General features: G+C 54.3%; 10 protein-coding genes across 10 annotated transcripts; 8 read left to right on the top strand and 2 right to left on the bottom strand.

Annotated features, from left to right (window-relative positions):
- The first annotated feature begins 1,281 nt into the window (after window positions 1–1,281).
- Window positions 1,282–3,398, top strand: BU25DRAFT_160850 (uncharacterized protein). Its single transcript, XM_033700713.1, has one exon. It carries the CDS (start codon window positions 1,505–1,507, stop codon window positions 3,113–3,115), a length of 1,611 nt encoding a protein of 536 aa, XP_033558594.1. The 5' UTR covers window positions 1,282–1,504; the 3' UTR covers window positions 3,116–3,398.
- A 283-nt stretch (window positions 3,399–3,681) lies between these two features.
- Window positions 3,682–4,179, top strand: BU25DRAFT_424176 (uncharacterized protein; the record flags this gene model as incomplete). Its single annotated transcript, XM_033708265.1, has 1 exon — window positions 3,682–4,179. The coding sequence occupies one exon, from the start codon at window positions 3,682–3,684 to the stop codon at window positions 4,177–4,179; it is 498 nt and encodes a 165-aa protein (XP_033558593.1).
- Window positions 4,180–7,935: 3,756 nt separating this feature from the next.
- BU25DRAFT_399204 (putative siderophore-dependent iron transporter) lies at window positions 7,936–10,240 on the top strand (the record flags this gene model as incomplete). Its single annotated transcript, XM_033704936.1, has 5 exons — window positions 7,936–8,105; window positions 8,174–8,444; window positions 8,509–8,854; window positions 8,908–9,230; window positions 9,301–10,240. 5 exons carry the CDS (start codon window positions 7,936–7,938, stop codon window positions 9,907–9,909), a joined length of 1,719 nt encoding a protein of 572 aa, XP_033558592.1. The 3' UTR covers window positions 9,910–10,240.
- Window positions 10,166–11,439, bottom strand: BU25DRAFT_413640 (PR-1-like protein). Its single transcript, XM_033707081.1, has 3 exons — window positions 10,776–11,439; window positions 10,610–10,723; window positions 10,166–10,559 (listed from the first exon to the last, which is right to left on the bottom strand). Exons 1-3 carry the CDS (start codon window positions 11,123–11,125, stop codon window positions 10,337–10,339), a joined length of 687 nt encoding a protein of 228 aa, XP_033558591.1. The 5' UTR covers window positions 11,126–11,439; the 3' UTR covers window positions 10,166–10,336.
- A 371-nt stretch (window positions 11,440–11,810) lies between these two features.
- Window positions 11,811–15,490, bottom strand: BU25DRAFT_413639 (sodium/calcium exchanger protein-like protein). The gene is made up of 2 exons (XM_033707080.1): window positions 15,075–15,490; window positions 11,811–15,024 (listed from the first exon to the last, which is right to left on the bottom strand). The coding sequence occupies exons 1-2, from the start codon at window positions 15,261–15,263 to the stop codon at window positions 12,106–12,108; spliced, it is 3,108 nt and encodes a 1,035-aa protein (XP_033558590.1). The 5' UTR covers window positions 15,264–15,490; the 3' UTR covers window positions 11,811–12,105.
- A 184-nt stretch (window positions 15,491–15,674) lies between these two features.
- BU25DRAFT_413638 (barren) lies at window positions 15,675–18,313 on the top strand. The gene is made up of 3 exons (XM_033707079.1): window positions 15,675–15,761; window positions 15,809–17,873; window positions 17,926–18,313. The coding sequence occupies exons 1-3, from the start codon at window positions 15,706–15,708 to the stop codon at window positions 18,184–18,186; spliced, it is 2,382 nt and encodes a 793-aa protein (XP_033558589.1). The 5' UTR covers window positions 15,675–15,705; the 3' UTR covers window positions 18,187–18,313.
- On the top strand, window positions 17,924–18,865 carry BU25DRAFT_160754 (uncharacterized protein). Its single transcript, XM_033700711.1, has one exon. The coding sequence runs from the start codon at window positions 18,299–18,301 to the stop codon at window positions 18,791–18,793; it is 495 nt and encodes a 164-aa protein (XP_033558588.1). The 5' UTR covers window positions 17,924–18,298; the 3' UTR covers window positions 18,794–18,865.
- On the top strand, window positions 18,677–19,418 carry BU25DRAFT_160759 (uncharacterized protein). The gene has a single exon (XM_033700712.1). It carries the CDS (start codon window positions 18,807–18,809, stop codon window positions 19,194–19,196), a length of 390 nt encoding a protein of 129 aa, XP_033558587.1. The 5' UTR covers window positions 18,677–18,806; the 3' UTR covers window positions 19,197–19,418.
- Window positions 19,419–22,514: 3,096 nt separating this feature from the next.
- Window positions 22,515–23,188, top strand: BU25DRAFT_348313 (uncharacterized protein; the record flags this gene model as incomplete). The annotated part of the gene is made up of 2 exons (XM_033703193.1): window positions 22,515–22,580; window positions 22,631–23,188. Coding segments are annotated over 2 exons (624 nt in total), but the record flags the coding sequence as incomplete, so codon positions are not given.
- A 919-nt stretch (window positions 23,189–24,107) lies between these two features.
- BU25DRAFT_413635 (uncharacterized protein) lies at window positions 24,108–25,139 on the top strand. Its single transcript, XM_033707078.1, has one exon. It carries the CDS (start codon window positions 24,511–24,513, stop codon window positions 24,787–24,789), a length of 279 nt encoding a protein of 92 aa, XP_033558585.1. The 5' UTR covers window positions 24,108–24,510; the 3' UTR covers window positions 24,790–25,139.
- Window positions 25,140–25,321: the final 182 nt, after the last annotated feature.

Raw genomic sequence — 25,321 nt, 5'->3', positions numbered from 1 at the left:
TGTCTTCTCCGCAAATCGACGTCCCAGAGTTCAACACCTAGTCCATTCCTGGGGTCGCCGAACATGGGTTCAAGACCTGACCAGGTTCTCTGTGGTAGCCACTGGCATCGCGCATACAGTAATACACTGCGCTTGCGCTGCAGAAAACCTTTGCAAGCCTCAAGGACGGTCTGGTGCATGCTGGCGGTGAGTAGACGACCATGAAGCTGAAGTTGTAGGGCTTCTTGACGACATTCGCTCGTATCCAGCTCAGAAGGCTTACAAGGAGCATCGTGACTGTGAAGGTAACTCGAAAAAGCAGGGCCAAGGTTGGTGTTGCTAAAATTGGACCTTAGCGCTCCAGAATCAACCTTATGGTAGCCATGCAGATCATAGAACTCGTCGATATTTTCATTCGACTTAACACGGTTGGACCGAGTGCGCAGCACACGATTCGTCCCAAAGCTGGGCTGAGAAGATCTTGCTAGCGATCGTCGACTCTAGCTGATAGCGACGGCGAGGAAGAACCTGAAGTGTAGCTGATAGTCGACGGCGAGAGGGCGCTGGAACGCACGATTGTAAAGGCTTGCTGAGGAAGCTGCTGCGATAGATGATGTGCATACTTAACAACCGTTCAGACGCAAGCCAATGTTAGGGTACTGGAGCACTCGCATGCAGCCTGCATACTACCAGTAGTCTCGACAGCCATCTGCAGGCGTACAAGTAGCTTGTTTGTAGAATCGGAAGATGTAGCGTGGCGGCTGGGGGTGTGGTAGGTAGTCGCGATAGTGTCGAATGCACAGCTGGCTGGATGCGAAGCGGTGGCTCGAATCGAGACTCGACGATGTAGAGACTGCCGAAGAGCCATTTCCTAAATAACTAGGGAAACGGCAAGTTATATCGTCGCGCTTGCGGTCCGTGGGCATAAAGCTCTCAAACTTGCTCCTTGCCCCGTACTTGCGGCCGAAGTCGCAGTTCTGGCGTGCTCAGATGAATGTTGCTGAGAGGTTCAGTCGCCACGCAGCTGGAATCCAATTAGCAAAGCCGACCCTTCGGTCTTACAGCTCGTGTAGTCTCGTGCTGGTGAGGTATGTTGTTCGCAATGTGATGTTGAGTGAGCTGGGTGATGATGGCCAAACTTTTCAGCTCTGCGAAACTCATCACATGTGCACTCGAAATTTAATCGTTTGATTACTTCGCGCGTCATTGGTCTCTTTTAAATACACATGTGTCAGATATTGACCACAAAGACCGTTGTTGTGTAATGCATACGGGGGTGGTGCAAAATGCACGTGGCAGCGTCGTCGAGGCGCGCGGACGATGCCGTCACCAGACCCTTGGTTCGCAGGGAAAGCTAGCGGGGTCGCGTCAAGCTCCACAACGCGTCCATGGCTCCTTCCCACACTTCGCATCGCCATTTCCTCCAGCCCCCGAATTGAGAAGGTGCGACTTCCTCACCTCAAAAGTCGCGGTCGCGTGACTGGTTCTAAATTGCACCGAAAATTCCACAGCCTCATCCTCCATCATGGACAACGACGCGGTGCCACCGTCATCACCGCCGCACGCGATCGCGACCAACCCCCCGAGCTCGCCGTTCTTCGAACCTCAACGATATGGCGCATTTTCGCCCAAGTCAAGCTCACCACCACCGCTATTCTCCAGCGACGATTCTGGCGAAACGCTTGATATTACGAACTACGAATCTCCGCGCATCTTCAAAAACAAGCGCAAAGGTGCTTGGTATGAGACGGATAATGGCGATTCGACACAAAACACACCAGAACCCAAGAAGACGAAAATGTCACGCAATTACGACTCGGGTATCTACATGATGAGCGACAATAGCGATGGCTCTGTAGATCCCCTGCCAGAGCACAAGTCGCCATTTCCGTTCACTGCTGAGGCTATAGACGAAGAGGAGCCAGAGCCCATGAGCATGACTGAAGCCGCCTTCTACTCTGCGCTCAGAGTGGGGCTGGACAGGAACTGTCAGAACTACGACTTCCAGGGCTTAGACCTTGGAGACAACGACATCAAGCAGATAGGTGACCTGAACAGTGTGATCAAGAACCTGCCAGATCCAGGTAATGACTTGCCTGCAGAAGGTCAATATCGCTCTATGGTGCCAGAGCTCTACATCAACCTCAGCCATAACTCTCTCAGGCGAATGACACCGTCTTTGTTTCACCTGCAGCATCTCACCACTCTCGTACTAAGAGACAATCGCATTGAGGAACTACCTCCACAGATCAGTCAGCTGCACAATCTCCAGGAATTGGACTTGTCTCTCAACAAGGTCCAATATCTACCATTCGAAATGCTTCAGATGCTGGTACCGCATGGGAAGCTTGAGCATCTCGTAACCCTCGGTAACCCCGTTCTCGAGCGAGTATCTCAAAGTCGATATCGAAAACTGGATGAGCGATTCATGTTCACATCCTCTACAAAGGACATTTACCCACGACTACAGTCTTGTGCCGATCGTGAAGCGCTGATCTGGCACATACGGTACATCGAATCGATGGAGAACTTCCTCAATGCTGTAGAGTCGAAGTACACAGTGGGCGTAAGGAGTGCAGATGAGCGTGTCTTTGCGCATCATGCTGCAACTCGTGTTGCAGCAGACTCACCTTCATCGCGATATATCGCCAGGACTCTTGTCACGTATTTCGATCAGACTGGCCAGCTTGTCAAAGGGTCACCCGCTCAACCATCACCGAGCACAACCGACTACTCCATCATCATCGAAACCAATGAGGGCGCATTCGGTGTCCCATCGACCCCGTTATTTACACCATCCACATCATCCCGGATACCGTCCCTTCTCACCATGTCCGTCAGCACTGCGCTCGCAAATATCACCGTCGAAGAGACAATGGAAAGGTTGGGCGAGCCCGTACCATTCGATGGAGCTGCGATACTTGCGCGAGCAACACATAATGATGCATATGCAGGCTTTGGCTATTCCCACCAATGCCACGTGTGCAAGAAAGATTACATCGTAGCGAGGGCAGAGTGGATTGAGTTTTGGAGTACAAGCTTCACGGTGTTCTACCCATTCAAGGTCAAAGTATGCTCATGGGGCTGTGTGCCACCTGAGATGACCAAGAAGCCGGCGAAAGAGTTGGCATGGTGATTCGTGAAAGGATGCATGTGATATGCTCGAGCGCTCGAACGTGACTGGCCACAGATTGCATATCAGCGAAGCACACGAGCGTTGTCAGTATTGAATCTTGGATTCCATCATATGACCAAGCCATTCAAGGTTGGCTTTCGATCATCTACTCGTACATTGTTTTCCCATCGCTCTAGACGATTGGCGTGTCTGTGTTCACCACGATATAGGTTATCTTCGGTTGTCTCAGACCAAGCTGCCAAATGACATTGTAGCAAGATGCGCGTGCTTTATGCCATAAGTCGAACGTGGTCAATAGGTGAGGTGGATGCAAAGGGAACAAACAGGTAGACTTATCAGAGTCTGTCGAAATGATACTGTTCAACCTTCGTGTTTGCTTGCACAGTGAAACAGACCCAACCAGGTTTCATGATGGTTTGGTTAACCGCCGCTCAACGCCGTGTTCTCACACAAACAGAGCAAGACATCACAGCGACACTCCTAGCGACGAGACCTAGAATGCGACATCGTGCAAGGCTGCTTCGGACACCACTATTACTGTTCACGATGCTCTATTGCACTTTAACATGCATCAAGTCCTATTCCCAGTGACCGAGCACCACATCACACTACCAAACCATCACACAATAAACCTCCGAGCAAACAAACACATATTGTCCCTGCGCAACACCATCCTCACCCTCCTCAACCAGGCCACCCGCCTCGCCTCAACACGCATCCGCATCACCCGTGCAAAACTCAACCTCCTCAGCAAAATCGCAACCTGGCGCTGTCTCTGCCGCCACGTGAACCCCATCTACCACCTCCCGTCTCATGTCCACTCCCTAGGCATCCTAGCATGCAGCGGCTGCGATATCACATGGCACCACAATATTTCTCTGCTCATGCCGCATCCCAAGTCTGAGTCAGAGGTGGAGATTTTGCTTCCTGACCCGGAGAAGCCGAATACAGATGCGCCGTATATCCTTCCGAAGCCGAAGAAGACGGGTCTTCACTTCTTTGGTGAAGATGAATGTGGGGGCTATGGGTACATTTGGCTCAATGAGCGGTGCGGGCTCACATGAGCCAAGCAGGTAAGAAGGAATGATGGGGCAGGAGTAGGATGGTGTTGATGCTTGGTGGTAGGAGGGGGAAGTGGAGCTGTCTTTGTGGTAGGAGGGTGTAGGTTGGTGGCAGGTTTGCGGTGTTTGAGGTTGTACGGAAGTGAGTGGAATAGAATATGCAGATGGTGTACGAGGTGAGAGTGTTGCGTAGGAAGGATGATGAGTGCATACAGATGGAGTTAGGGTTAGGGTTAGAAGCGACATGATTATCGCAATTCCATGAACGCTGGTTACGAGCAGTCTTTGCAAGGAAAAGTCGAAGACCGACCGTGTTCACGCAGACGTTCTCGTTGTGGATCAACGCAAGAGACGAAGGAAAGTCCTCGTGATTGAACTCAAGACAAAGCGATAAAAAGGAATGAAACAGAACACAAGATAAGAAAATGAAATGTTTGTCCTGCTTGTTCGGAGTGAAGTAGTAGCGTCAAAGGCACGAAGGAGTAAATCTGCGAATAGCCACGTGTAGCACACCCGATTGCGATAAGATCCCCTCGAAGACTTTCAAGACCCAGAAGCAGAAAATCACCAGAGTAGCTCTGTGGAAGACGGAATGATGGAACAGTTGATGCAGCAATAATGGTGATGATGGGAAAGGCAATTGGAAACGTCCGACGTCGGTTAGGTTCGGCTGTAACGTCGGCACATCAGATAAGATGTGATTGATTACCGTGTCTGTGCGCGCAATGCGCGGATTCGCGCAATGCGCCGAGACGCTTTATGCACCCATACTTCACAACACCACAACTCAACGCCACAATGACGCTAGAGGAAGCCATTAAAGAGATAGATGCTATGATGCCATGCAAAAACATCCCTTGGACGCAATTATCCATAAAGCATGGTGTTGTGCGCTCTACGTTGACGCGCAAGTACCGAGGAGAAACGCGATCGCGTGAAGAGCAGGCAATTGCACAACAAAAGCTCACTCCACAACAAGAGGACGAGCTTGTCAAGTATATAGAGGAGCTTACAGCCCGACATCTACCTCCTACAAGGGAAATGATAGCAAATTTTGCGTCATCAATAGCCACAGAGCCAGTCAGCGAGAGCTGGGTTACCCGCTTCATCAACAACCACTCAATCCATCTCATCTCTCAATACTCAACGGGTATGGACAGCAATCGCCACAACGCCGATTCGTATACCAAGTACAAGCTCTATTTTGACCTGTTGCAGTCCAAAATTGCCCAATACAACGTCGACGCTGAGCACACATACAATATGGATGAGAAGGGCTTCATGATCGGAGTCACCACAAGGACCAAACACGTCTTCAGTAGACGTATGTGGGAGAAGAAGGAGGTTACAGCAACTACTCAAGATGGTAATCGTGCCTGGGTGACGCTTATAGCGTGTGTGTGTGGGGATGGATCGGCACTGCCACCAGGCCTCCTATACGAGTCTACCAACAACACTATACAGTCAAGCTGGGTGGAGGAAATCAAGCCAGGAGTACACTCTGTCTTTGTTTCCTCGTCACCTTCAGGCTGGACAAACAACGAGGTAGCCCTCGCTTGGCTCAGACAGGTGTTTGATCGCTACACCAAGAAGAAAGCACGAAGAAAGTACCGCCTATTGATACTGGATGGCCATGGATCTCACGTCACGATGGATTTCATCAACTACTGCGATCAGAACAGGATACTCCTGGCTATACTTCCTCCTCATTCAACCCACACGCTCCAGCCACTCGATGTGGTGATGTTCAAGCCTCTCTCGACAGCATACTCAAAGGAGCTCACAACACACCTTCACCATGGCCAAGGACTGTCGGTTATCAAGAAGAGCGACTTCTTCCACCTGTTCTGGAAGGCGTGGACAAGTACGTTTACTCAGGGGCTGATACTCAGGTCCTTTGAGGCAACGGGTATAGCACCCCTTCAACCCAACGTCATCCTCAAGCGATTTGCTAAGCCTACCCCTGAGGGCTCCGATAGCAACAAAAGCTCTTCTTCAGTCTATAGCGGCAAGGATTGGCTCAAAACAGAGACTCTGTTGCGCAAAGTAGCCAAAGACGAAGGCAGTGAAGAGCTGAAAAAGATCAGGCGCTCACTCCACCACATCTCAGTTCAAAACTCAGTCCTCCACCACGAGATTACAGGCCTCAGAGAGGTTCTTAAGACTCAAAAGAAGCACAAGAAGAAGAGCAAGCCTCTTGAGCTTCAGCATCACAAGGACTACCACGGTGGAGCCGAGTTTTACTCTCCTAGTAGAGTAGAGAAAGCACGTGCACGTGAGAGGGCAAAACAACAAGAGCAGAAGGCAGAGGAGCTCAAAAAAGCAGAGATGGCTGAACTGAGGCACGCCAATAAGCTGTACAAGGAGAAGATTGCACAGGAGAGGCGTGAGCAGAAGTTGAGGGAGAAGGAAGAGCGTGACCGGCTGAAGGCTGAGAAGGCTAAGGAAGTTGCCAAACGCAAGGCTGAAAAAGAGCGTCAACAGAGGGAGCGCAACACCAAAAAACCTATACAATTGTCCCAAAGAGGCAAGCGCAAGGCCTCAGAGGTTGCAGCACCCAGGAAGAAGCAGAATCGTGGTAGTGCAGCTGCCCGTAGTCATGCTGCTGCCGCGCCTTGCTCCCCATCCCCTCCGGCAAAATACAACAGCCGCGGCCGCCCAATCAGAGCGCCACAAAAGTTTGAGTGAGAAACTTGTTCATATAGGTCTATAGACTACTCCGCCAGAAAATCTCATGATAATAACCATTGTGTGTGGCTCTACAGCCTCAATTTTGGATTGACGATTTTGGTGTTTCGGCGCATTGCGCGAATCCGCGCATTGCGCGCACAGACACGGTAGATCGACCCACAGCCAAGCGCGCTAGTGGGAACGTTCCTCCTGGGACGACTGGGCAGAACGAACCACGCCCATCCCCGCCGTATCAGACCCTTGAAAGAGTGCCACTCTGCCCAGTGCGACCACAGACTTCATCATGCGCGTGCACAATTTTTCCATCGTGGCCGACCCGCTCCCGTCGTAGATGGGTGGCGACTCCACTCTTGATCCTCAGTAAGAATCGTGGTTCATACTTCGCGGAGACAAGCGAATCCGAACAGCTGGTTCAGATCTTGACAGCTGCGTCGATCCTCCGTGATGTGCTCAAGGCCTAAGAAGTAGCTCAAAGTACCTTGGCAATCAACCTCAACTTTCTCTTCGCTTCACCACGCACATGGTAGGCAGCTGAAGACTACAGAATGAATGCAATCCGCGGAGTATGCTTGGAGGAAGGAACAGATCAGTCGATTGGAAATGCGTTGATGTGGGCAGTCCACGGCTCTTCCGTCGTCGAGACGCAGTTCGACCTTGCTAGAAACCACACAAGCATCGAACGGACTTGGACAACATCTTGTCCATCAATCAGATTAGATGTTGATGAAGAATCTGCCAAATGAAAGAGCACTATGGTAAGGCATCCAGTCGGCTGATAGCTTAGCAGACGCCGCGCCAGGCCTACTCACGCCATGCAACCCGACTACCAGGCCAATCCCGTTCCACGGGCTCAGCGTGCATGCAGCGGTTACTTATCAGATGAAGTTTTAACCTGTGTGTCGGTACTTGTACTCTCTTCAGAACTATACTCAGTTTTCAGCCTACCAAGCCCAGCGAGCCAGCATGGCCTCTTCAGGAACATTCCAACCTGTGGTGGGACACACGATGACCAGCAATGCACGTGCTACATCAACAGAGCAGGATGTTCAGACACATGTACCTGTCTCCATGGTCCAGTTGGACTCTGAGAAGGGCAATAACTTCGACGCGACTGCTCCTGAGGACCTGAAAGCTTCCCCAGATGAGTTACCGGACTACGATGCACAGCGTGGTATTCAGAAGATCGAAGCTACGACCCTAGCGTGGAGCAAATGGTCACTGGCCGCTCTCTTGATCAAGTACATTGCATCCACAGCTTTCTGATGCGATATGTCGCCGTGAGCGGAAGTAGCTGACTACTCTACAGCATCTGGCTCATCTTCTTGACGAACGGATTCCGAGGCTCCGTCCTCGCCGGACTGGTTCCTTATGTGACCAGTGACTTCCAGTCGCACTCGTTGCTGACGGTGATCGAGATTGTCTCCAATGCAATGACCGCTGCAGTTTACATCCCCATGGCCAAGCTGCTAGATGTATGGGGCCGAGCTGAAGGCTTCGCGCTCATGGTTGGGTCTGCCACCTTGGGTGTGATACTGATGGCTACCTCACACAACCTTGCAACATTCTGTGCCGCTCAGGTAAGCAATCGTTGAAAGAACCTTTTCTGTACGCATCTCCGTTAACTAACGGTGGCGATGACAGGTCTTTTACTCAATTGGTTTCTCCGGCATTATCTACACTGTAGCTGTTCTAGCTGCAGATGCCACATCTCTGCGCAACCGAGGCATTGCTTTCGCATTCACTTCCTCGCCGTATATGATCACAGCCTTTGCCGGATCAAAAGCCGCTGAGGCCTTTCTTCTCAATGTCAAGAACTGGCGCTGGGGCTTCGGCAGTTTCGCTATCATCGTCCCAGTCATCACCGCCCCTCTGTTCGTATTGCTGAAGCTTCAACTCCGCAAGGCCGAGAAGCTGGGTCTGATTGCCGAGCCGGTCAGTCGTAGCTGGACATTTGACAGGATCTGGAAGAACATCGTAGCATTCGATTGTAAGCAATCCCGATGTTTCTCTCGACATTCAAGCTGACATCCATCGCTACAGTACCAGGTGTCGTCCTCTTTGCCGGCGGTCTGACCGTCTTCCTCCTGCCTTTCACGCTCGCAACTCGTACCCCCAACGGCTGGAATACCGACTACATCATCGCCATGATCGTCGTCGGTTTCATTGTTCTCGTCGCATTCGGTCTCTACGAAACATACGTCGCCAGGGAACCCTTCCTCAAGAACAAGTTCCTGACCGACCGCTCCGTAATTGGCGCCTGCCTAGTTGACATGACATACCAAATCAGCTACTACTGCTGGAACAGCTACTTCACCTCCTTCCTACAGGTCGTATGCAACTTGACCGTCGCGCAGGCAGGCTATGTAAGTCATATCCATCCCCTCCCTTTCCCTACCACTCCATGAACTCCACTCTTAGTAACACCACACCCAGGTCAACTCAACATTCCAAGTCGTCTCCGGCATCCTCCTCTTCATAGTCGGCTACCTAATCCGACGCACCGGCCGCTTCAAATGGCTCTTCTACGTCACAGTCCCCATCTACACCTTCGGCCTGGGGCTGATGATTTACTTCCGCCGCCCCAACCAATCCATTGGGTACATTGTCATGTGCGAAATCTTCATCAGCATCGGCGGCAGCGTGTTCATCTTGCTGGTCCAACTTGCTTGCTTGGCGGCCGTGGATCATCAGTTTGTGGCGGCGGTGCTGGCGCTGCTATATGTGAGTGGGACGATTGGAGGTGCGATTGGCAACGCCATCTCCGGTGCTATCTGGACGAACACTTTTTTTGATGCACTTATGAGGGAGCTGCCGGAGAGTGCGCTGCCGAACGTGTTGACTATTTATTCGAGTTTGCCTGCACAGCTGGCGTATCCTGTGGGATCGCCTGAGCGCATGGCTATCCAGGAGGCGTACGGATACGGTCAGGCACGGATGCTGGCAGCGGGTGTAGGCATCTTCGGACTATCGTTCATTTGGATGTTCCTGATCCGAAATCACGATGTGTCTAAGAAGGGACAGACCAAGGGAATGGTCTTCTGAGGATGTTGGTGATGGATATTTCATGAAGAGATGCGACACGAAACTCGCAAACGAGCTCGCTCACCACACAAACTTATTGAGTTGGACGATATATATGTATCGGACCAACTACGGAATGGAATCGTGAATGGCTGAGCCGCAACGTCAACGTTGCTTGTAATGCCTCGTGTGCACTGACCGTAGTGCCTCCTGTGAATCTTGGGAAAACGACGTATGTTTTCGCACTGATACGCTGTGTAAGCTCAAATGTAAGTATATCAATTCTGGTGATGCTCACACATCGTGTGAAATGCGATATACTAGTGACATATACATCATATACGTACGTTGTGTTGGAATCCGTGCGCGTAGATGTCGAATCCCATAAAGCCCTTGAGATGCAATAACTCCTTGCTCATAATCGAAGACATCGTAATCATCATGTACCTCATACCCACAACGCTCCCAGCAGAACCGCTCCGAACAGCGTGACCATGTTGGTCTTTGTCCCACTCGCCATACCCTGGGGCGTTGCAGTCGCACTCGGCACCCCCGTCGTAGTTGGCGCATCACTCGCGCTCGGAACCTTATCATCAGGTAGTTGCTCGAGCACGTTATCGGTGAACTGTCCGATCACGTTACCGGTGGGGTAGTATTCGCAGACGACGTACCTACCGGACATTAGTATCGCCAGAAAGAAGGTGGTTGGGATGAGGCATACCATCCTGGAGCATCGCCCTTCCCGCCCTTTTGGCTGCCGTTGCATTCTGTGCGTGCGCAGCCTACGGTCGAAGTGTTGCGCCAGACGAGTTGGGTAAAGTGTCCTGTTTTTGATCTGTTCTAGTCAGGAGAAGATCGTTCGGTGTAAGATGTAAAGAGGGGCATACGCGAACTCTCCCTTGTCAAAATCATAATCATCTCTCTCATTCCCCCAAGCCTCAATCGAAGCTGTCACATTGGGGTACCCGGACGCAAGATTCTCTCCCGAGGGACCGCCGGAGTGTTTAAACTCGCAATCTTCACTCCAATCCTTCGCATACTCAACTAACGACTCGTTCCAAGCTAGTTGTGATGCATTGTGCTGTCTGCGGTATAGGTTGGTGACATCGAGGACAGCTTTTTCGAAGGTGTCATCATTTGCGTATTCGGCGGATACTGAAGCCGAATCTTGACTCAATTGTGGGATCGCATGTGCTAGAGGGACGGAAAGAACGAGAAGGGACGGTGCGAAGCGCATGATGGGTATATCGCCAAAGATAGCTGAAAGGCAAGATGAAGGACGATGCGAGAACGCTGGACGAGTCGTAGGGTTTGTGTTCGCTGCTGCTACTGCAATGTTCAGCCGTATACTGGAAGTATCTACAGGAAGACGAAGTAATGTACAACAGATTCACAGAAAAAAGGCAAGAGCGACCTTGAAAAGGTACGACTACGCCGTAAGCTTCACGAGACAACAGGGATCAGTCCTTGTTTCGTACCGTTGACGGCTTCGGCAATCATACCGAGCAGCCGAATCATGACTGGTCGAAGGACGTCAAGATGGTTGTGGAGAGGTCTTGGTTTGGACCTTGAAGTTTGGGGAAGGAGTGGTGACGTAGTCGAGTGGCCTGTGCGGAGTAAACATGGAAACATGGTATTTACCTATACATGGTTGCGAGTTGGAGCGAAATACAGTCATCGAGCCATATGTGCTTGGAGGCTCACTTTAAACTACAAGTCTCTTAATATGATGCAAACACACATACAGATGTAGTTTGCATTCATGGTCGGTTTCCATAATGTCGATGAGCGTACTTTTCCGCCCTGCATCGCTGTGGTGCAGTGCGTTCGAAAATCACCACATCTGAATAGAACTCCCGATTCTCTAGAGAATTTTGGACATAACGGCTGACATACACTGGGGGCGGCTCTCGAAGTTTGATTGTGAAGATCTTGATGTTGGCTACTCCTGCACAGCAACAAAGCCGACGCTGAGCTGGAAGCTCGTGGCCTTTGCAGCATCAAGAGGATAACGTGGAATCAATATGATGCATGCTGCGACATCCCTCCGGTAGGGTGCAAGATATGTACGCTCCTAAAGCAAAACAGATACGAAAAGCAAAGTGGTATATGAACGCAGCCCAAAACGCCTAGTGAGTATGCTGTGCGGTCTATACAAGACATTACAACCAACAGCAACACGAGCTAAACCAAGCCATCCCAAGCTCAACCTGATAGTCAACTGACATCGCTGCTGAATCCCAAAGTTTCCACCAGTACGTTCGCTGCCGTGCTGACCGTCCAAGTAGCCACCAAGCCCCACCCAATCCATTTATCCATCCTCCATTTCCTGACCGGCACGGCCACAAGCAACCCCGCAAGCGTAACAAGCAGACTCGCCCCAGAGATGACCAGGGTTGTGCTGACCGCAATATGATATGGTTTGAAATGAATAGGTTCATTGGGGTGCTTATCATGCCTATGCTCACCCTTGGTGAGAATCATATACGTCCCACTCAGCCCAATACCGAGGAGGATATTTAGCATCGGGCCCCCAAAGCAGGCAGACAGCGCCATAACAGGGAACCCAAGGCGCGCGACCGTAATGTCGGCGACGAGGTCGCCCAGACTGTTGCCCACGGCGAAGATGGTCAGTCCGAGGATCGCGTCGGACATGTTCAGGATTACGCCGAGGGTGCGCAGCACGCCGACGACTTCGTTCGCGATCGTGCTGATCCAGGCGATTGCGACTGCGAAGCCGAGGAAGCAGAGCAGTTGGCGCCAGCGGGGCGGGCGGTTGGGTGTCGTGGTTAGGAGGATGAAGGCTAGCATTACTAGGGAGGCGATTAGGCTGTACATTGTTTGGCGGAGGAGGGCGCGCGGGTCCTCGGGCTCGACGTTTGCCCAGACGACGAGGAGGATGAAGAACGGCGCGGTGAAGGTCTGGATTATGACGAGCCAGCGGTTCCATTGTTTTGGCTCGGTAGAGGGATGTGGATGGGCGGAGAAAGGGTTCTCAGGGAGCTGTTCGGGGGAGCCCATTATGTTTTCTTCGGTTGTGATGAGGAGCTGCGGCGGTACGGAGCCGGTGGTGTTGTTAGAAGCGTAGGAGGGGTTGTGTTGGTGTGAAGAGGACTTCTGCAGCTTTGAGGGGTCGGTGCCGGAGCGGCTCACTGGGGCAGAGCCGTCGAGACGGAATTGAGGGTCGAAGGTGCCGCCGACGGGTGTCAGGACTGATGGGAGACCGAGGTCAGGGTGACCGGCTTGCTGGTCGTCATCGTTGCTCGCTGGCTCGACGACAGGCAGTGTGATTGTAAGTAGCAAGACCGGGAGTGCAGCTACAAGACCCAGCAACTTGTCCCAGATGTTCTTGTCGCGCCAGCTTGTCAGTGTTGGAAATAGTGTCGATAGGAATACATATGGCGCAGGAAGGAATTGAGAGGGCCACCATCTTGGTGTCCGAGCAACATCGTAGACTCCAAAGAGGCTCTCATTATGGAAGGCAGACTCGGGCGACACGCTTGGGGAAGGCAAGCGCAGACTTTGTGCCCGAGACGAACTATGTGCCGACCACGGAAAGTCTGTGTATGTTGGGAAAGGGAGGGGAGGTGACGCAGCACCAGGCACGGTCAACTTTAGATTAGGTGGCGCGGGACGATCGCCAGGACCGAGAACGGGTGAGGAAAGAGGGCTCGGGGTTGATGTTCCTGAACGTTGCGAAAGACCTTGAGAATCGAGGCCTGGGGGAGCTAGCAGGTCAGAGTAGCCACGATTTCTCGACGGCGCAGGACTTGGAGCTCGCGACGACAGAGGACTTGGCACTCGCGACGACAATTGCGAAGGGGGCGGTGACAGTGAAATCGTTGGCGAAGGAGGCGCTTGGCCTGCTCGAGCGGACATGCTGTCTCGCAAGTCGGGGGTTGCTGGTGCGAAGCTGATATGTGGCAGATTCCCCTGTAAAGTGCTAGGCTGAAGACGGACACTGTCGAGGTCGTTGGTCGAGACCGCTCTTGTACGGTTGATGTTCTGTTGCACCTCCAATGTTGGCCTGGTAATACTTGGTGACTTTGCTGATGAGACCGAAGCAACGTCAAAAGGTGGTCGAGGAGCAGGATCAGATGTTGTGGAGATGAGGTCCTGCTGCTGGGCCGTTGTGTAGCTTGGGTCATCCGAGTAGCGTCGCAGGCTAATGGGCATTGCCTGAATGTTCCTAGACTTCTGCAAAGACGACAGCACAGCTCTGAACTCTAACGCTCCCACCAAGCTGGGTCGAATGAGCGTCTGGGTTGGTCGTCGAGCTCCTAGCGGCGGACGACTCACGCGCATGTTGTTCGACATCTCCCCCATCCAGCGTCCGCGCTCCTCCTCGTTCTCGTCTGCGTCCATGGGGTCTCCGCCTGCGCGCTCGAGCGCATGGAAGTCGTCGATCGAAACTCCCCGCGACGGTGTTCTGGAATTGGCTGGGGCCGCGTCGTCGTCATCGAAATACTGCGGGATCTCTTCCTCTTCGCCTCCAGGCGTAACGTGGTGACTGCGGCTGGCAGGAGCTTTGAGTCTCCGTGCCTTGCGCTGATTGAGCCACCAGTGCCAAGCCACAACGAAGACGACGTAGAACAGATAGAAGGCCACCATAGAGACGGCTTCCCACAGGTGAAGCTTGCCGTCGACGATGAAGCCCATGCTGAACCCTGCAGCAACGATGAAGAAGCCGACGTCCCGTACGAAGCTCTTGCGCGCGACGTTGAAGGGGCGGATCAGGGCCATGGATCCCGAGACCACCGCAGTGATGAAGCTGGCGGCACCGATAAGCTCGCCCACAGCCAAACTCGCAGCATGTGTGCGGAAGGCAGCAAAGGTCGAGAAGACGTCTGGACTGCCATTGCCGAATGCCAGCAGAGTCACACCCGCCAGACTCTCGCTCATGCCCAGCATGCTCGCAATCGTGCTCAGATTGACGCAGAAGAAGTCGCTGGCGGCGATGCCAATGGTGCTGAAGAGCAGCGCGAGCCAGAGGGTCATCATGGCGAAGGCGACCGGCTTGGCATGAGGCAGGCGGCAGTAGTAGAGCGTCAGGTAGGAGATGACGCCGGCTTCTTCGTCGGGGCAGTTCGCAAGGACGAAGGCGCACTGATCGGGCGCATGGTGGACGAGACGGCACTGCGCATACAGTTAGCAGGAGGAACCCATGGTTGTGTGTGCCGTTGTACCTCCTCGTCGAGTATCGTGACATCTCTCTTGCGCAGTACGTCACTGCCGGGCGCCGCTCCGCGCTGTTCCTTTGCCCACGCGAGCACTGCGATCAGCGTGATGGCGAGGAGAGTCAGGGCGAACGGGCGGGCTGAGTATTTTGCGCGGCGCCATCGCTGCACCGTGTCCAGGATGGAGCGCTCGTTCATTGTGAAAACATTCTGCTGCATGCGCGCGGGTGCCTGAAGGGGGGGGACTCCCGATCTTGTACCTCGCTACCCGCGGTTCGGTCTGATGCGCTGGCGTCACAGCGCGGCGGGTGAAGCGTGAGGGGTCGCAAACGTGCGGAGGGACACGGCGCGATAAAGATAGTGTAGGGTAGGCGGTCAGATTGCGAGGGCAGCCCTGCACCGCGGGATGCTCTTAAGCACTGCTCGCATATCTTGGAACCGGCTGCGAAGCTTGATGATGGAGCTGTGGCGCTGATGCCTGTGGCGGCCTGTGGCGGCCTGTGGCAGTGCGGGGCTCCAGTCTAGCGTCCCACTTTTGGCTGTCTAGCGCACGCGGCCCTGACGCGAGTCGTTCCTGCCGCATGTCGTGTTGACAAACAAAGCCGCCAACGACGACGTCCACCGCACAACGCCCGCAGCCATGGCACGCTCGCGATACAGTCTTGCGCCGCAGGGGACGCCAGCGAAGGGGATGAAGTGGGTGTTGTCCGCGGGATCGCTGATATGTATGCTGACGGCCTCAGGGTCCCGCTGAACGACGACGATGAGGAGAGAGCCAAACGCCGCCATGCCTTCGCGGACCAGCAGCGCAACTCGCTCAGGGCCTCTGCGACACCCGTCGGCAAAAAAGGTCGCAGGTCACTCGCAGCCCAGGTCATCGACCCTCACACACCGACGCAGGACCAGGACATGCCCGATGTCGCCGGGAGCGCTGTCACGCCCATGAAGCGCGTCATGCCGCTCGCATCCAACTTCGAAGACTGGATCAAGATGGCGACCGACAACAAGATCAACGCGACAAACTCTTGGAATTTCGCTCTCATTGACTACTTCCACGAGATGTCGCTGCTGAAGGAGGGCGACGGCGTCAACTTCCAAAAGGCCAGCTGCACGCTTGACGGATGTGTGAAAATCTACACGAGCAGAGTAGACAGTGTTGCGACAGACACCGGCAAGCTTCTCAGCGGTCTAGCTGAAAACGGCAACAAGAAGCGCCGAGGCGACGACGAAGAAGGCGAAGATGGCGAGGACGGAGAGGGTGAGGAGGGAGAAGACGGCCAGAAGAAGAAGCGCAAGCGAGCAGCTCGATCGGCCGAAGCAACACTGGCGACATCATTCGAGCAACTACAAAACAAGAAGATGGACCTGGAGTTCGCGCAGGATCCGCTGTTCAAGAAGGCGACCGCCGACTTCGACGAGGGCGGCGCCAAGGGTCTACTGATGAACCACCTGGCCATCGACGCAAACGGCAGGATCGTGTTCGACAGCAGCGACGATGCAGGTGATGCGGCAGCGAAGGACATGCGAGAAGCCTCCGCGCCAGGAGAGACACCAGAGCCAGAGGAGGCGGTAGACGAAGCTTCGGATGACATTGAGATCGATATCTCCGGGCTCGCCGCAAAATACTTTCCCAACCTCGCACTTCTCGACGACCAGGATGTCTGCCCATCTATGAAGACCTTCGATCTCGGCGACGTGAACGGCTCCATGGATCTCCCCTTCCTCAAGGCGCCCGAGGACTGGCGACAAGACGAAAAAGACGAGGCAGAAGACGAGGCAGGAAACGTCTCCGGCATGTTCCTTGACGATAACAACGCCGGGGGCTTCGACGATGACGACGACAACCTGGGGGGATTCGACATGGGTGCTGATGTTGGTTTCGGTGAAGGCGGCGAAGCTTTCGCACAAGAGTTGGCTCTGATCCCCAATGCTCGTGTGCACAACAACGACGTAGCTGAGGGTGATGAGGAAGCCGTAGAAAGTATTGAGGGACAGATGGGCACTGAGGAGCAACAGTACGCATTGACCATGAGCCACGCCCGCGAGCAAGAGCACGAGAATATCCTGAGCTACTTCGACCAAGCACTCAAGAAGAATTGGGCGGGGCCTGAGCATTGGCGGATTCGACGAGTCAAGGAGGCCGGAAAAGCGGCTCCGGTCACGAAGAGGAAAGAGAAGGAGCCCTTTGAGATTGACTTCATGGCGCCCATGTCGCAGGAGCTGGCCAACGCATTATACACACCTGCAGCCTCAGCATCCGCAATTTCGTTACCGAAAGCGCAGTGGAAGTCAAAGACACGAAATCTCCTCCCAGACGACAAGCACTTCAACTCGAAGAATTTGTTACGGCTGTTCCTCAAGCCGAAGGCTCGAGTTGGCCCACGACGACTGCAAAAGCGGCCGCAAGAATTGGCCAGGAAAGAGGAGGCAGTCCATGGCGAAGTCGACGAAGCGTTCTGGGCCAACCGTGCCAACGAAGAAGCTGCTGCGGACGAAGACGGCCCAGTACAAGGCAACTACGATGCCGACTTCTTCAATGACGACGCACTCCCGTTCGCTGGTGGTTTCATGGACGACGACGACGACTTCGCAGATGCCCGCGACCACTTCTCGCCACCCCCAACACAGCTCCCTCGCGGCACCCAAGCCACGGACATACCGAGCTCGCAGGCCAATGCCTTTGGTGCGGATCTCATCACTCAGAGCAGACGGTTCAGACCAGAGTACGTGCAATACGCACGGGTAGCAAAGAAGGTCGATGTCAAGAGACTGAAGGACGAGCTTTGGACCAGCATGGGTCTCGAGAAGGTGAGGCTTTCTCTCCAAGCATTTCAAAAAACTCGCAACTAACGGGAGTCAGATCACCGCACCCCCAGCAGCAAACGCCGTTGACGATCCAGCAATGAAAGCTGTTGACGGCTCGCTCAACTTCACTGACGTCGTCAACAGTCTGAAGCAGGTGTACCCGCAAAAGGCGTTGGCTGATATCTCGACAAGCTATTGCTTTATTTGCACCCTTCATTTGGCGAACGAGCAGGGCTTGGTAATCGAAAACACAGAAAACTTTGAGAACCTGACGATCCGGAGAGACTTTACTGCGGACCTCAGTGTTGGGCATTAGAAGACGGGATGGAATGCTTGTTGTTATGATTGTCGATACCATCTAAGCTGGCGTTAAAGTAAGGGGTTCCGGATGCATCCATACAGGTTGGGAGGCCACGCCCGGGACGTTAATGTGCATACGAATCCCACACACCCATTGTCATTTCTACACCCCTCTCACTGGTCGACCACACATGCTCACATTGCTCATTCGTGTCAATGGATACCATGGCTTTCGGCCAGACTTTGACGCTTCAATTCCGGAGCCAATGTTTCACAAGACCCATGTGCCGCATTCTCATTCTTCAATCGAGTCGTGTGGGCATCTTTTCGCTGAAGTTGTTGTCGAGGCTCTTGTGGAAGGTGCTACGCGTATGAGCGTGAAGGTAGTTCAAAGCCCCACCAGTAGGGTACCTAGGTGGTGGGATTTCACGGCCACGGCCGGTATCGCTTTTGACCAGGCATCGCAGCGAGTGCAGAGCTGTGTCACGCTCGAACTCACCGGCCATCTACTCTTGGAAGTCACGGTGTGTTTGATGTGTCGTGCTGTTCACGCTTCTTCGTGCCACGTGCGGTCAACGCAAGATTTTGAGGCAGCGAGTACAGTGTCGTCGTCTCGACCGTGAGGATCGAAATCCAATGAACTTATGTGTGGGCATCCTTTCGCTACATAACGGTTTACCGGTGAGCCCAACACACGAGGCTCCACTCTCCGCTATGCAGCTAAAGTCGGCGAGTGCGGCAGCAATTCACAGTGGAGCCTCACAGCTTCACCCGGTCGATTCCAAGTGGCTGGTCCGTTGGACAACTGCGCCCACACGTGGCAGGCTTCTCTCAAATAAAGACCACGGGCCTCGAGACAGCGCGTTGGATCTCGGGGGAAGCAAATATAGCCAGCCCTGTGTCACAGACGAACGTGAGGAGACTCGGACCACGGCCGTGGAGCGTCCTGAGCGTTGTGGAGAAAGGGTCCAACACCGGTTTTTTGACAATGACATGGACTTTCCCAGGGCGAGCGGTGGCCAATAGATGTCGTCGTCGAGGGTCAAACGTGGCAGGGCCAGGTCAAGTTGGGCTGCATGGCGCCTCCCGTTCGAGGCTCTTTCGGCATGCATGCATTTGAGTTGGGCTCTGCGGCGCCAAACAGCCATGGTGGATCCGCCTCACAGCAATTGCAGCGCACCACGTAGCTCTGGCTCGGGTTCTGGACACTGGAAGAGTCATAATTTTGAACGTGTAGCGTGGTTTGTATTTGCTCCTCAAGGGAGCGTCGCCGGTCAAGGCAATAAATAAGGAGAGAACCAGGCAGGCAGGCAGGCATAGTAGAACCGCACCTGCATATCCTAACAGTCGTCACTGTTGTCTGCATCGACATCGCCCACAGCTCGCCCACCTGCACCTAGCCACTCACCAGCTGCAGCATTACCTATGTCCGAATCAGCCCAAGAGACTGTACATTTCTCTCTGATTCGGAGAGTACGGCGCAGGCCTTGAATAAACAAACATCATTCACGCTTCATAGCAGCGAACACACCAACACACATTCTTCCACAACACCAGGCCAACGGCCGCAGCAACAAACCTCCAGCATCGCCCTCTGTCGATCCTGCAGGCTTCTTGCTGTGCGACCGTCTCCGCATCACCCAGCGGCCTGACACCTGCCACACCAGACGGTCAGACGTCCCCATCAAACGTCATCTGTGTGCCTGCAGCGCACCCGCCATTTGCTGGCGCTCATCCTGGTGTCACATCGCAGGCATCGCCTCGCTTCAGTTCTTATCGATTGCCCGTGCCCAGGTTGTTCCTCTTCTCGCATCCTCAACCCGCCATCCATCCCGCCTGCGGTTAGCACAGCAATCAAACCTCCGCACGTCGAAACGCCAAACAGCGGCAAGGAATTTTGGACCAGCACCTGCCCAGCGCCTGCCTCATCCGGACGCCTGCGACAATCTGCTGCGGCGTGGAATCAGCCCTACGAATTCTTCTGCACCGCTGCCCCTTGCTGCCACTGGATTCGAGGGGTTCTCGCTGCTTCGAGTATACCTAGCGTACATATTGCCCGCCCGCCCGGCTATTTACTCTCAGGGACTGCTATTTACACGCTACGGACAACAGCACCCCTCCAGCACCTGCGATTGGCGATTGGACCGGTCAGCCAGACCCCACCACGACGCATCGTCAGCCGCCCAGCCAGGCGCAACCCAACCCAGGAGCCCTTCCTGCTTCAGTGATAACTGCCCTGCGCGCTCTCGATCTCCCGCACCCTCCCGGTATCCGCACTCGGCCTGTCTCTGGTAGAACGGGCTAGAGTACGGTATACCCCAAGCACACATCAGCCTCATGCCGTTAGTCATCGCCCTTCCACAGTCAAGTCGTCCCTCTGCTGCTGCAGCCATGCCCTCTCACGTCTCTTCCCGTCCGCCCCAAGCCAGTTCTGCTGCCTCTTCACGCCGGTCGGTCTCGCGCCGCTCCGTCCGCAGCAGGACCTCCCAGTCCACCCGCACCACTGCTACCCGCTCGACAGCCCCCTCGAGCGTCTCTGTTTCTCCCGCGCGCACCAAGACCGCTAAGACTGCAACAAAACGCGACACTAACATTACTATCAGACAAGGTCGCGGCCACAAGGGCATCGATATCCGAGTCGACAACCACACCGGCAACTACGCCGACGGCTACAGCGACGAGAGCGAAGAGGAGCTCTCCGACGAGAGGTTCCACAGTGAGGACGAGGAGGACTACACGTCAGAGGACGACGAAGAGACCAGCTGGGATCTGATTGAGGACGAGCACGACGAGATCCACCCGTCAGACTCGGCCTCGAGACCTCACCACGCCCGTCGCCAGCAGTCGCACCACCACGCAGTACCTCCAGCGCCCCCAGCTCCCTCTGCACCCTCTGCGCCAGTCACAACCCGCCCTCGACAGTCGCGCCGCGCCTCTTCACGTCACGCCGTTGCTGCTCCCGACCCGCACTCCGCCCAGCACAGCAGGAGCAGGAGCAGAGGTCCCGAACTGGCGCCTCGTGAACGTCGACCTCGGCGCCATCGACGCCAGTCCACCCACCAACAGCCTGACAGCTTAGGCGAGGAGGACACCGGCGACGACTACCCGTACCCAGGAGCACCACCGCACCACGGCGCACCTCCTGGCCACCCCACCCCGCAGTGGTCCCACGTTCCGCCTGCTCACGGCTATGCACCGAGCACGATGTCACACTACGACCACTATTACCCAGGCTCGCCCGCAGGCCAGCTAGTAGGCCCCGGCTACCAGGGCGGCTTTGATCCCCACCGCCAAAATGGCTTCAGTCCTCAACAGCCAAACCCATTTGCGACAGGGCCTGATGGCAGCTACTTTGGAGGTGCTCCGGGTGCTCCGGGTGCTCGCGCAAGCAACCCGAACCGGCGCTCAATGGGTGGACCACCACCCCCACCATCTGATGCTATGATGCCCTACGGGCAACCTATGGGCGGTCATCCAGGTTACCCGCAAGGCTACGGGTATCCTGGTTACCCAATGCCACAGATGGGTTACCCGCCGCCCTTCCAACAGCATCATTCTCCTCCCCCAGAAGACCGACCACGTCGATCTAAGCGAGGTACACCGCGACCGCAATCTACTGTTTATGATTATTCTGACGGAGATCATCACCAAGATTCCCGACTACCTCTACCTCAACAGCCCACAGCCATGCCCGTCGCTGTGGTCCCTCCACCACCACCACCGCCGCCGCCGCCGCCGCCAGCGCCAGACACAGCAAAGGAGGACGCTATGCTCAAGAAGCTGAACGACCTTCTGCTCGGCAAGGCTGAAGAGGAGGCAAGGAAAGAAGCAGAAGCTAGGAAAGCTGCGGAATTGGCCAAGTTCGACCGTCTCGAGAGCCTGCTCATTGCACAGCAAGAAGCACAAATCGCGAAGGACAAAGCGAAGCAGCAGGCCGCCCTTGACGCTGCTAAAGCAGCTGTTGAAGCCAAGAAGAAGGGTGATGAGGACAAGCTCGCTAACCTCGAGAAGCTCATTCTAGCTCAAAAGGACGAGCAGCTCAAGCGCGAGGCAGCAGCAGACGCAGCTCGCAAGGCGGCAGCAGAAGCAGCAGATGCTGAAGCTAAGAAGATCGCGGAAGAGAAGAAGGCTGCAGCCGAAGCCGCCAAGCTCCTGCTCGATGCAGCGACGAAGGCCCGTGAGGAGGCAGAGAAGGAGGCAGCGAAGAAAGCTGAGGAGACTAAGGCGGCTCACGAGAAGGCCCTTGCTGAGGCCAAGGCCGCTGCAGAGGAGCTGGAGAAGGCCAAGAAGGCTGCTGAAGAAGAAGCGGCGAAGCTCAAGCCTTCTGACGCACCAAAGGCGCCCATCAAGTTCAAGGACGCTGTTGGCCGCAAATTCAGCTTCCCGTGGAACCTGTGTAAAACATGGAAGGTATGTCACACGAACGCCTTATCTCTGATAGTCAACTAATAGTTACAAAGGGTATGGAGGAGCTCATCAAGCAAGCTTTCCTGCACGTCGACATCATCGGTCCTCACGTGCATCAAGGCCACTACGACCTTGTTGGTCCTGACGGCGAGATCATCTTGCCTCAGGTCTGGGAAACAATGATCCAGCCAGACTGGGCCATAACCATGCACATGTGGCCCATGCCCGAACCAGCCAAGGAGGAGGTAGTTCCAATACCACCGCCGCCGCTGGATGCCCAGCATTTCATGGCCACACATCCGCACGCTGGGATGCAACGCCCGAAGATGAAGACGGGAAAAAGCAGTAAGCACAAGACCTCTAAGGTCCTCCCTGATCCGATGGTTGTGAACGTTCCTTCACGTCCACCCCCTCCTGGTGTTTCTGGCGGGCCCCCACCACCTCCCCCTATCCCTGGTGTTCCAGCGGCCATTGAGATTTTGTCTCCGCTATCAAGCAGTGGATCCTCGCACAAGCCCAAGAAGAAGCCCGCGCCTGGTGGCTTCTTCGCCTGGGCGGCTGGCGGCAACGGTCGCTCTGGGCCCGTCAAAAAGAGCAGCAAGAAGGCGTGAATCCTTGCGTGGCAGCAACGCGTCGAGGAAGCCTCATACATGTCATCATGAACATCGTGATGACTTTTTGTTCAAGACCTTGGGGCTGACTGAAACTTCGCAGTGCTTGCCTTGGAGTGGGACGAGCGCGACTGGGACCAAGCCGGGAACGAGAACACACGCATCGTGACGAGATACAGATGGATGAACTATCGATGACGATTCGACAGCTGTTTCGCAGCTTAGGGGTCGCCGTCGGTTTGCATCCTACTGTCGGCGTCGTGGTGTGCGTGCTGGCTGTTCTGGTGATGTTCCACGAGCTTCGTTCCGTTACAAGTACTGTGGTTTTGGTTAGCAACATCGCTACTTCCGTGTCGCAAGTCATTCTTCAGCGTTGCTTGCCACAGGGCTGGGTTGCTCGCATCATTTCCCCTGTCTGTTTTTTTTTTATTTGTTTCTTCCTTTTCCTACCTTTTCTTCTCTTCAACAAGCATTCTTATCATCTTACCCATATACCCTTACAGCCTTTTGAGAAGTATACGATACGTTTCGGGCCACCTCGGGAAAAGAGAAGGAAAAGTTGGACACTATACCATTTGTCACGCACTTTGCTTTGAGCGCACTTTGTTCGAGTTGAGCGTCGTTTGGCTTATGGACTACCCCCTTTTTGGCTTTTAAGGCGTTTATCGGGAGTATAGTTGACATGTTTTATGAGAGATGAGACATGGTGCGATGACGAAATGGCTAACGACGGAGGTATTCTTGATTGCTGCGGTGTGTGGAGATGAAGTTGTGTGGAGGGGGTGGTTGTTGTTGCTGTGCGAATTGGCTTCTAGCATAATTACCCAAGATTTCTGTTTGGCAATATACACTTATCTCATAAAGAGCAGCTCCGTTGTATTGGTGTACTGAGTGATCAATTGCGACCTTGTCAACATTAGTCGTGTCTGCGTTTAGGTAACAGTGCGGCATAAGCATTTCTAAACAAGCAAGAGCCCTCAAGTACCATCACGATGTCTTCGGTGAACACCGCCCAGGCCGTTTTCTAGCCTTCCCAACTCTGCACCGCTTCACCAACCCACGACCTCACCGCTAGCTCTTGCCTCAAATCCTTGCGCGCACCCCCTTTCGTGTGTAGACTCGCATTAGTCGCCGAGCCCGCACATCCAGCGCAATATACAAGCAAGCACATCGCACGACCAACGATTGTTTACCCCATCAGCACTTAATCGCCAAGCTTGGGAGTGGCACAGATACAATGAAGCTATGCTCGCAGGCACGTGTGATATAGCCAGGGAAGGTGCGTCCTCAATACCAACCTTTCTTCCTCGCTTTCTTACACGATGTGTCTCTCTTGGTTGTCCCCATGGCTGCCGTGTTTACTCTTTGAGTTCTTCGCAATGGGTCGAGGCTTAAGACCACGTCTGACTTACTCGTCCGTTATTGCACGAACTACTCGGCTCTCGCTTCCTCAACCCCAGGCTTACGCGACCCTACATAACCTCGAACGAGCGGCAGCAAGCAAGCGTAACCTTCCTGCCAAGGCCAAATGCACCGACTCTGGGTGTCAGCCAAGCAGCAAACCGTGTAAGTGCGTGCACCGCGTAGTCGATCTGCAGTGAAGCTTACCGCTGGAAGCTTCCTCGGATTCGAAACTCAACAACGCAGTGACACCACACTTCGTTCAACCCCGGACGACGATGCTCAGTGCACGATTCAGAAGTGCGAACTCTCGACACCTCGCATCGATCCGAAACGTCTTCTTGTTGGTAAAGGATAAAGCGAAGACGCTGGATGGATGGGAAACCGACAGCGGGAGAGAAGGTCCGACTAATCTTTCGGTGCTTTGCGGCTACCAGCCGGCCTCACTTCTGCGAATCCTTGTTCATAATATTCAAAATTGCTAGCAAAAGGGGCGTTGGGCGCCGATGATAGTGGCTTTGAGGCTTCCAGGAGACACGAACGACGAAACCTATAGCATCACTGACTGTAGAGACCGGAGGAAGTATTCACATCCCTTGTGATGTTGAGTACGAAGTGGTGGAAGGAGTTGCCCGAAATAGGATGCCGTCCATAGCGCATATCACAAACGAGGGTCTCCTTGTCCAAGCAAGCGATTTCCCCAGCTCAGCCAAACCTGAAGGCGTTAGCAGG

The sequence above is a fragment of the Macroventuria anomochaeta genome (genome assembly GCF_010093625.1).
Source record: "Macroventuria anomochaeta strain CBS 525.71 unplaced genomic scaffold BU25scaffold_31, whole genome shotgun sequence".
Classification (NCBI taxonomy): Eukaryota; Fungi; Ascomycota; class Dothideomycetes; order Pleosporales; family Didymellaceae; genus Macroventuria; species Macroventuria anomochaeta.
This window is presented reverse-complemented; position numbering and strand designations above follow the sequence as displayed.

Coding starts and splice junctions, on each gene's coding strand:
- BU25DRAFT_160754 (XM_033700711.1), top strand. CDS start 18,299: ATGTGCATACGAATCCCACACACCCATTGTCATTTCTACACCCCTCTC.
- BU25DRAFT_160850 (XM_033700713.1), top strand. CDS start 1,505: ATGGACAACGACGCGGTGCCACCGTCATCACCGCCGCACGCGATCGCG.
- BU25DRAFT_413635 (XM_033707078.1), top strand. CDS start 24,511: ATGTGTCTCTCTTGGTTGTCCCCATGGCTGCCGTGTTTACTCTTTGAG.
- BU25DRAFT_160759 (XM_033700712.1), top strand. CDS start 18,807: ATGAACTTATGTGTGGGCATCCTTTCGCTACATAACGGTTTACCGGTG.
- BU25DRAFT_413640 (XM_033707081.1), bottom strand. CDS start 11,125: ATGCGCTTCGCACCGTCCCTTCTCGTTCTTTCCGTCCCTCTAGCACAT. Junction 10,724..10,775: donor TTTGACAAGGGAGAGTTCGC/GTATGCCCCTCT, acceptor TGACTAGAACAG/ATCAAAAACAGGACACTTTA. Junction 10,560..10,609: donor AAGGGCGATGCTCCAGGATG/GTATGCCTCATC, acceptor AATGTCCGGTAG/GTACGTCGTCTGCGAATACT.
- BU25DRAFT_413638 (XM_033707079.1), top strand. CDS start 15,706: ATGGCACGCTCGCGATACAGTCTTGCGCCGCAGGGGACGCCAGCGAAG. Junction 15,762..15,808: donor ACGCCAGCGAAGGGGATGAA/GTGGGTGTTGTC, acceptor TGACGGCCTCAG/GGTCCCGCTGAACGACGACG. Junction 17,874..17,925: donor CCAGCATGGGTCTCGAGAAG/GTGAGGCTTTCT, acceptor AACGGGAGTCAG/ATCACCGCACCCCCAGCAGC.
- BU25DRAFT_413639 (XM_033707080.1), bottom strand. CDS start 15,263: ATGAACGAGCGCTCCATCCTGGACACGGTGCAGCGATGGCGCCGCGCA. Junction 15,025..15,074: donor TCACGATACTCGACGAGGAG/GTACAACGGCAC, acceptor CTGTATGCGCAG/TGCCGTCTCGTCCACCATGC.